Genomic DNA, 9,898 nt, shown 5'->3' with positions numbered 1-9,898 from the left:
CTATGATGGACATGAATGGGTGCTTAGATTCTTTCCTAAAAATAGGAGCCTCCGCTCATTCTAGACAAATTATTTGAATAGGTCAGATTAAATATACAGGAATATGAGAGAGAGGGGAAGAAAAAGGAGTGCCATATGTTACCTTCTTTTCCGTTAGTACTCTGAAGGCTTCCTCATAGACCCATAATCTGCTACGTCTCTCCGGCGGTTGTCCTTGAGCAACAATGCTCCTTCCTAGATCCCTCAACTGATCATGCATCTTTAACTCGGCATCATCTCCTATTTTTATCAAGCACCTCAACTTCAACTCCTCAATTCCTTGGCTTGCATAAAATCCGCAGTCGTCCCACATGTACATTTCGAATTTGATCTTTTTTCCAATAAAAAAACAAGCAATATCGAGAAAAATCTCCTTATGTCCAGGCTTTAATGCCTCATAACTTATCATCAAACTCCCTTGGACATCTTCATGTGGTTGTTCTTTCAATTGTTTCAACGTATCTATCCATACTTTAGGATTTGTTTTTCCAAACAAATATGAACCTACAACCACAAGAGCCAAGGGTAGTCCACCCATGGTGGATATGATTTCACAAGAGGTATCTTCAAAGTCCCTAAGAGAACAATTCATACGAAATGCATGTTTGTTAAATAAAAGCACAGAATGCACCCCATCCAATTCATTCATCGGATACTTCTTGACTACCTCGAATTTAGCTTGATCAAGGACATCTTCATATCGAGTTGTAACAATGATTATACTTCCTGCCATAAACCAGTCACATTTTCTAGCCAAAGCATGTAGTTGTTCCCCTCCTTTTTTCCCTCCATCTATATCATCCAAAAGAATGAGAACCTTTTTGCATTGGAATCTAGATTTTATCAAACTAATTCCACGATCAACATTCGAAACTTCACATTCATTTGGCAGTATGTCCTTAATCGGTTGATTTTGCACAAAATGAATACCATTGCGGTGAACTGTATCTCGAATATCCGGAATGTAACCGCAATTGACAAAGTCCTTGGACAGCTCGTTGTAGATGGCCTTGGCAAGAGTAGTTTTTCCGATCCCGCCCATGCCATAGATTCCAATCATTCGAGCATGAGTGGCAGGAGAGCCTGCCCAATTCTTAATTTTTTTAACTTGATCATCAATTCCTACAACCTCCTCAGTAACATCAAGCTGAAAATAATTTCGCAACTCGCCTAGAACAGTGTCGACAACTTTTTCCACTAATTCTCCTTCACGCCTGTCAAAAAAAAAAAAAACTCATGATAACTTCGTGGCAATACTTAATCCCATCCAAAATACACCCACATATATGTGGAGGATGATTTGGGGCCTATTAACAAGCAAGATGTTTTAGTTTCACAAATAACCATGGAGGATGATGGTGTGGCAGAATTTCATTTTTTTCCCCCTTCCCTTGCTGCTGAAGGACAGATCTTGTTCACGTAAAATAAGGTGGGGCACCTCAATTATGAAGAGTGCTTAGAAGTATAAATGATCGTTATAAGGCTTAAGGCTGCTGCTAGTTGAAGGATACGAGGCCGATTTTCCTTTCCTTTCCTTTCGGCGGATGGAAGGGTACCCACTCGAAGGCTAAGGCATCCCATCAGCCTACTTTAAGAACATACAGCTGACTTACAAATCACCTACCAATGAGCGTTTACTAGCAGCTGGAAAGGAATGTAGACATGGTCAATCCGAAGTGTCCGATCCTCATCAACTGAGCCAACCCCAACTGGCAATAGGACGTCCATCTTGTTTGGTCAGGATCAAGCTTTGGCAGACAAGCATTGGACTCTTTGTAGGCATATTTTGCTTTTAGTTTTTTTTCTTTTGGGGTCAAATTCGTAGACATATTGCTAATTGATACTATTGACAGGAGGGGTGGTCGTTTCTTTAGTGTTTTGCCCTGCATTGGAGGCAATTGTAAAATTCTTGGGGCTACCGGATACCTTGGTTTTCGGAGTTATTCGTCTAGTTTTCAGGGGACTTCTGGGGAAGTATCAGTGTTTGTTGTCTTTGGGGCATTATGGTTGTTCATTGGGACCTTTTGGGGATATTAAGTGGGCTTCTAGGGGAAATTGTTCATCTACACATCGTCAGTTTTGATTGATTAAGAAAACGTACTAAACAAACAAACAGAAAATAAAGTTCAGGTGGAAGAGAAGTACCCGCTAGCAATTTTCTCAGAATCCCATACTTGTAAGTAACTCACATCTCTAAGTGCTTGTTCGAATTCATGGATATCTTTCTCTCCATAATCCTTCTTACTCAAATGGTAGGCGTCCCCAAACTCTCCTTTTAGATATCGCACATCCGATGGTTTCACTTCGTAAAAAATGGGCAACACTATGTGTGACGTGCTCTTCCTGCGGTCCATCATACGAACGAGCTCCCAGAGGCACCATTTGCTCGTAGCATAATTTTTGGATATGATGGGGATCGAAATCTTAGACCGTGAGATGGCACCAAAAATCTGCGAAGCAAATTCCTCACCAATTGGGATACTCTTATCGTCCTTGAACACGGAAATAGGTATGGTACCTGCGTTGGCTAGACCATGGAAGAGGTGATCGGTGAATTTCCTGCGGGTATCTGGGCCTCTAAAGCTCAAGAATACGTGGTGTGAATCGTTGCCTCGTCCAGTGGGTATGGGACGCTGGAACGAAGAAGCAGATGCGTTGTCCATGGCAATCTCAGGGGAAAGTGGAAAGGGAAGATGAAGGATTGATGAATAACGAAAGAAGCTTTTCTGCTACTTATGGGGATTGATAAATTGCCTTGTCTTCTTTATTGACAGGCAAGTTGCATCCACTTAAAATTGAAAGATTCTTAATGAAGTTGGAAACACGAGGTACAGATCAACAAACGCGTTGTTCTCTCTCTTTCATCTATTCCACACTGGCGCCACACGCTAAAAATTCCATGTAAAAGGAATCTATTATGAAAAGAAAAACAGTACAAAGAAATTGTCAGACATTCAATGATGACAAAGGGTCAAAAGTCACTGCGCCCTCCTCCCCGTACCTCTCCACTTTTCAATTGTTGCACGCCAAGTTTGAACGGAAAAAAACAAAATAAAAAATTAAATCTTTTAATTTTATAATTTATTCATGAATTTCTAAATTTTCTATTCCTTTATTTTCTTTATTTTCCTTTTTTTGTCTTCGAAGCTAGGCGAGGGTCGCGGCTCGTTCAGACTTGGTGAGGGCTGTGAAGCCCTTGCTAGCTTCGGCGATGGTCACGGCCCTCACCTACTGGCCATCTGGATGAGGATCAGCCAGCGACCCTTGTCGGACTTGATATATAAAAAAATTTAAAAGAAAAAAATAAAAACTTATATAAAATTTAAAAATATTCACGTCAACGTCGACCATCCTAAATTGCAGTACCGACGTCCACATCATCAACTTTATGTTAAAATTGGCTAGATAGACTCAATTGGAAAAACGTGAAAATATTTAAAAGTTGGTAAAATTGAAAGATTTAGAATTGAATTGACACAAATACAATAGGTTTATGACTTATTTGTAATTCTCCCGTAAGAAATCCATTGCTTCACGTAGAGTGCTTTCACGTCAAACCTTTTGCTCCAAATGGATTTCTTAAAGAACCGATTGCCTAGAATCATTCAAAAGATTTCTCATTCAACGACGCACATAAGAGGAAATGAATTAAAAGTTATGTCAACCATGACATATATGTTAATATGGACAACTAATCAACTAAAACAAAATTATGGGGCAACTTACGAGGCACAATTACTTTCATTGCAACTCTTGCATTTTCATTTGGGCTATTACCACAAAAATTTCCAAACTAGTATATTTGGTCATATTTACAACAAACTAGCTTGCGTTAAAAAAAAATCTTAAATTGGTATTCTCGTGTCAATTCACTGCCAACTAGTTTTGTGTCACAAAAATTCCCACTACCACATTTAATCGAAGGGGTTAATACCATGAAACTTCTCAAATTGGTATACACATCTAACAAATTTACCTCAAACTAATTTTTTGTCCACCAAAAATTTGAAACTGGTACACCTATGAAAAATTTATATTCTGCAAGTTTTCTTTAAATTTTACCATCAAATTGTTGAATTAGACGACAAGTGGCAATTGATGGGTTATAGTTTGGGGATTTTACCCTCAATTAGTCACAGGTGCATTAGTTTATGATTTTCTAGGGTACTAACACAATTTAACAGGAATTAACGGAGAGTAAATTTGTTACGGGCGTACTAATTTATGACTTTTGATGGTTAAAAAATTAGCTTGAGATAAATATGTCACATATGTACCAACTTGATATTTCCAAAGGTAAAAAAAATTAGCTTGGGGATAATTTATCACGGGTATACCAGTTTGGATTTTTTTCTTTTTTGGTTAACCCTTACCCTAAATATAAGATTTCATGGGGACAAAAAATTTCAAATTTCAAACCTTAGATTGGTAAATTTGATAAAATATGATAATTTTTCCTTGGGAATATTTTGGGTAAATGGGGCATGAGTGCATCGGTTTGGGAATTTTTGTGACACGCAAACCGATTTGCAATAAATATGACATGGGTAAACCAGTTTGAGATTTTTTTTTCCCTGTATTAATCCTTTCTATATTAGATCTAGATTGGATACGTCCAAAAATTTGAAGCACTGTGCCTTGTAAAAGCCAAAATGTCATTATGTGAAGATCACAGGCAGGTTATAATTTACTTTCAAAATAAGCCAGACATAGTAGATCAACCGAAATTTAAAAGAACATCTGCAAAAATTTCCTCTAAAATGCTTCAAATGATCATCAAAAGTTGAGTGCCATAGCAATTTCGTGCTCGCCAAATGGGGTTGGAAAGATAAGTGGATGATCATCTCATTGGCAAGTCTAAGGTTGGGATTTGAATAGCCATGATAATAGGAAAAGCTATTAGTTGGCATAAGGAAATTCATGGTGCATTCATGGCCGCTGGCGAGGGCTCACACAATGGCAAACGGAGGTGGCCGGCCATAAATTTAAAAAAAAGACAGGAAAAAATTATTAAAAAATAACTTAAAAAATGAAAGTATTAAAATGCTATTAAAAATTGTCCATATCAGCATTAGCGGTGCCATGTCAATGATGGTCACCTAAATGAACTAAAATGACGTAATTATAAAAGGTTTAGGACTTAATTGAGAAAAAAAAAAGTTTATGACTGAATTGACACAATTATAATAGATTTAGGATTTTTTTGGTAATCTTCCCAAAGGATTTTGAACGATGAATTCATGATACATAGAAACATTCATGACCATGAAATCTTTCAAAAGCAAAAAGGGAATGGAATGTGATCAATTCTTCTCTTTCTATGACAAATAAATAATATGTCTTTGTCATTAATTAAATAAGAAATTTAAAATACAATTGAAATCCCTAACATGTAACTACTACATAATCACTTAAGGACATATCTCTAACAGATGTAACCGGGTAATTGTATTGTTTAAGTGTGATACGTCTCATCCGGCTCTTTTGCTAGCTACAAACTCAAAATGGGCAAAAATGGAAATGCCACAACAATGGAATTGTCTGTGCGTAGAATAAAATGATCTAAATCCTGAATTTTTCAATCGCATAGCATATTCATTTAAATGGAACTCGAAAAGTACTATGACGGTATTTGTCATCAAAACTAGAATCGATACAGGTACACTAATCCAAAGTAATTTGATTTGACTTCCTTCGTTAAAGCATGACAAGTTTGTACTCTGTACGTCTTGTTTTGTTGGAACTCTCTTGCAAGTTGCTCCTAAAAATTCCTTTTTGTTAATTTAACAGGAGTTAGCTCACAAAAAAAAAATTAGACGAACAAATGACCATTCCTTTCTCTCTTTCATTGATTCCGCAATTGCCCCACACGCCAATAATATATATTAGACGAATCTATTTTAAACTACTACGATATCACCGAGCTATTCTCCTCAAAATCTTAAATTGTCCATAGAATAGAGCTACAATTTGTTGGATGACACCAAGTGGGCATAACAAGTTAGCATCAATTTATTGATCATATATAAAATATTTGCGCACCTTCCTTTTTTTTCCAAGTCATTCTTTTATGATAAATTTGCGGGCATATCAGTCGACTCTTGAAACGACAAGCCAATGTCCGGACTGACCTAAGGGTCAGAAATCACCTAAAATAGGAGGCGACCTTGGATCGCGAAATGCGTCGGAATGTACAATATGTGAGATATTCCGAAATTTAAAGAAAATTTAGGAAAAACATAAGAAGAAGGGAATGAAATGTCCGGACTTACTTTTAGAAGGAGGAAGCGATATTAAGTGGTAATTACAGAAAGATGTTTAATGATGAATTCATGACACAGAGAAACATTCAGGGACATGAAATCTTCCAAAAGTTAAAATGGGAATGAAGTGCCATCAACCTCTCTCTCTCTCTCTCTCTCTCTCTCTACACCCCTTTGAGCATGGCAATCTGACGAGAAGATGCTTTTTCTGCTATTGATAAACTAATCCCTATGAACATGAAATCTGTTACCAAGCACGAAAAAATTAACATGGCCATCTTTAATTAATTAGTAATTGATTGAGTAGGAGTGGTTGCAGGTGGCTCATAGCCCTTGCCTTATCTTCTTTTCGATCTCAAACTCTAGCCAATTCAAGTTTGTTGGCTTGGTCCTTCCACGAAAACCGTGTATTTTTTTTTTTTTTTGGGGGTAAAGGAAAACCGTGTATGTTAATCTCTTGACTTCTTAATTTCTTGGCAGGACAAGCATATTCTATGAATCTATGCCACCAGAGAAAAAAGAAAAACGGAATATAAAATAATGTTCTTTCACTAAGTTACGTACTCCAAATGAGAAGCCATCCAGTCCAAAATTACAAATAACAAGAATTCCCGATGGCTTCATTTTGCCACATCTAAGCCGGGATGCCCGCTTCATTCGATGCGTAAAAAAAGAGTCGAATGGGCAAAAAAAAAGTAATTGGCGAAACTGATGAGAATGAATCGGTACTTTGCACTTCTGCTCTTCACCGTCTTGTAGAGGATGATTCGAGTGAACCCTTTGCCTTCAGCTCCCTGTTTCGCCCAGCTCTTGGGAGATGGGGCCAAGATGAAGCATTACGCCACCTGCCATTGACATGATCGAGCGGATGGACTCGAAGGGAATGACTCCCAACCGTTCGTACTCGCAGCATTTTGATCAACTACCTCTGCCATTTGGAGAAGATCCAATCTCGGGTTCTCAGTTTTGTGTAGAATGGTCAACTTGTACTTGTACACGCAACTGTGAGCATTAACACTTTGACCAATGAGCTTGTTGGTGGGGGTAGAATTGCTGAAGCCATGAGCTTGGCAGATCAAATGTTGGCCAGACAAATCGAGTGGACGCAGCCATAGTAAAGGACTGTGCTGAGTAAGCTTCTTGCAGTCTTCTACCCCTAGACAACGTAAGTTCTCACATCCCGACGAATCTGGTAAAGTCTCAATTGCTTTGCATCCTATGATCTCTAGTTGTTTTAGAGATCTTGATTCCCCAACCCCCAAAATCTCTGTAACACCAAAGGGATTGATCAATATGAAGTTCTCTAAATTTTCAAACTTTGATAGCTTTGGTAATTTTTCTAGGGAATGGCACTCCGCTATAAATATGCTTCGGCAAGATAAGAATCTCTTGAGGGTCTCAACACTAAGCAGATTGCAACAACCATTGATTTTCAACTCTTTCAGAGTCGCGAAGCATGTTAGGTCGGGCAACCTTTCAATAGACCCACAATTAGAGATATCCAATGCCTCTAAAAACTCCGCCTTATCAAGACCTCGTATTTCAGCTAGATTTTTGCAAGAGCAAGCATCTACTCTCTTCAAACACTGTAATTTCGGAAGGATCAGCCTATCATGGACTTGCACCTATATATACGTACCGTCTCCAAGAACTCCCATTTACCTTCGCCCTGAATTTCAACAAGACTATCGCAATACTCAACGTCCAATCCTTTCAGGCGATTCAATTGTGAGAGGTCCATTCTTTCAATGGAATTGCAGTGCTTTACTGACAACTATTCCAAATACTTGAATCCGTCAAGCTTAGGCAATATCAGCTTAGGACAGGAGTCCGCACAAAGTTTCAAGAGTCTCGAGGGAAGCTCTGGGATGTACTCAAGTTGATTGCATCCACAAAGATAAAGTTCTTCTAGGTGGATTAGGCAAGAAAGCTGAGGCAATATGGGAATCGGGGAATTGACCTGAAGATATGTTAAGCCGGAAGGAAGCGCAGGCAATGACCGGAGCTCCTTACAGCCCTTTAGGTCAAGGCTTTGGAGAAAAGAAAGATTCTGGATGCTTTCTGGTAGGTGAGATATCGATGTGCCAGTGATAAGGAGAATCTCAAGCGAAGAAAGATTCCCGATTGAGAGAGGCATTTCAACCAATGACCGACAAGATGAGGCACTCAGTTTCTGTAGCTTCCTTAGAGAACCGATTGACATAGGAATCTCTGTAATACCAGCATAAACTAAAAGAAGTTCTTTCAGTTCTTCTAGTTCGCCCACTTCTGTTGGTAGCTTCTGCAGCTTGCCACAGTAAGTCAAGTCCAAGGAAACGAGGCTCTTGACTTTGCCGATAGAAGGGTGGACTTGCTCTAGTTTGTAACAGTCTTTCAAGATGAGAATCTCCAACTCTGTGAAAGTCGAGAGATCAGGAGTGCATCTTAAATCCTGGCTATATGAAAGGTCAAGAACTTTTAGCCGCTTTGCCGTCTGCACACAGAGGAGAATAAGCTATCAAAAAAGGAGTTCAAGGGAGAAACCATTAAAGTATAAAAAAAAAAAAAAAAAGAGTAAAGATGGCAGAGGATGTCTTTTTTCAATCTTACCATGATCAAACGCCACCCTTCCCAATCCTCTGTGAGCTTGTTCCGCGACAACTGGAGCACCACTAATTTATGTAGATGCAAATTGCTCGCCGAAGAAGACATGTTAGGTTCAATGTATAACCACCGAAGCCATCTTAATTCAGAAAACAATTCGTTAAAGTCTCCGCTTAAAGCCTTCCAACATAATTGAAGGAACCTTGAGCTCGGCAAGTTTTTAAACACTTCGCTTGTGCATGTAGAGGGACAACCCTGGGGCCAATCGATGGCACCCTTGCGGAGTATAGGAAAGAGGATCTGCATATCAAAATCAATCAATCGAGCGTCTGAATTGACTTTTAATTATATATATATATATATATATATATATATTTTTTTTTTTTTTTGCTTGTCCAAATCTTAGGATTACACAATTTTTCATCTTTTTACCACTCGCCGAATATAAATGTTGACCGATAAACTCACATAAATTATGATGCTAACAACGATGCTTGTCATCTTTCCCACCAAAAGTTTAGCTGATCAGTGACGGTATTCGATAACGTGCAAGTATAAAAAATTTAACGACAATATGAACTTTCACAAACACTATGAAACCAAAGATAAAATTCTTTGTTCTTTTGGTTGGGATTTCATTTTTATGGTTTGACTCGTTTGTCATTGTCTGTACTCTATATGTTAACTAGTGAAAAAGCTGTGGTGTGCTCTTTTTGCTAATGCCATGAAATCGTTATTAAATCGACAAAAGAGTGTGCTCTTTATAATGGTGTTTCAAATTAAATCAAGAAAATAAAGCTTTTTTCCTTTGCCCAACATCTCTTGGTTAATTGCTAAGGTTAATTCCCCGCCATTGATCAGTCATGAACCTACTAGGCTTCCCCAAGTGAACAATAATATAAAACGAAAAAATGACGTGACCATTGACAACCTAAGTAAAAACTAAACTTACTTTCAAAATTGACTTCATGCTGAACATTGTATATAGTAAAGAAAAAGGTATCGATATTACA

At 38.2% G+C, this 9,898-nt stretch overlaps 2 protein-coding genes across 2 annotated transcripts; both read right to left on the bottom strand.

Moving 5' to 3' along the window:
- On the bottom strand, window positions 1-2,729 carry LOC125315520 (disease resistance protein L6-like). The gene is made up of 3 exons (XM_048280697.1): window positions 2,185-2,729; window positions 143-1,253; window positions 1-60 (listed from the first exon to the last, which is right to left on the bottom strand). The coding sequence occupies exons 1-3, from the start codon at window positions 2,700-2,702 to the stop codon at window positions 1-3; spliced, it is 1,689 nt and encodes a 562-aa protein (XP_048136654.1). The 5' UTR covers window positions 2,703-2,729.
- Window positions 2,730-7,899: 5,170 nt separating this feature from the next.
- On the bottom strand, window positions 7,900-9,122 carry LOC115751722 (disease resistance protein Roq1-like). Its single transcript, XM_030689687.2, has 2 exons — window positions 8,892-9,122; window positions 7,900-8,775 (listed from the first exon to the last, which is right to left on the bottom strand). The coding sequence occupies exons 1-2, from the start codon at window positions 8,991-8,993 to the stop codon at window positions 8,077-8,079; spliced, it is 801 nt and encodes a 266-aa protein (XP_030545547.1). The 5' UTR covers window positions 8,994-9,122; the 3' UTR covers window positions 7,900-8,076.
- Window positions 9,123-9,898: the final 776 nt, after the last annotated feature.

Source organism: Rhodamnia argentea, chromosome 6 (genome assembly GCF_020921035.1).
Source record: "Rhodamnia argentea isolate NSW1041297 chromosome 6, ASM2092103v1, whole genome shotgun sequence".
Lineage (NCBI taxonomy): Eukaryota > Viridiplantae > Streptophyta > Magnoliopsida > Myrtales > Myrtaceae > Rhodamnia > Rhodamnia argentea.
Note: the sequence above shows the minus strand (reverse complement) of the source record. Positions and strands in the feature narration are given on the sequence as shown.

Bases quoted from the DNA above. Each gene is read 5' to 3' on its own strand.
- LOC125315520 (XM_048280697.1), bottom strand. From the start codon at position 2,702: ATGGACAACGCATCTGCTTCTTCGTTCCAGCGTCCCATACCCACTGGA. The intron at 1,254-2,184 runs GTACTTCTCTTC...TTTTTTTGACAG, and splicing joins TCTGAGAAAATTGCTAGCGG to GCGTGAAGGAGAATTAGTGG. The intron at 61-142 runs GTAACATATGGC...TAATTTGTCTAG, and splicing joins GAGTACTAACGGAAAAGAAG to AATGAGCGGAGGCTCCTATT.
- LOC115751722 (XM_030689687.2), bottom strand. From the start codon at position 8,993: ATGTCTTCTTCGGCGAGCAATTTGCATCTACATAAATTAGTGGTGCTC. The intron at 8,776-8,891 runs GTAAGATTGAAA...CTCTGTGTGCAG, and splicing joins AAGGGTGGCGTTTGATCATG to ACGGCAAAGCGGCTAAAAGT.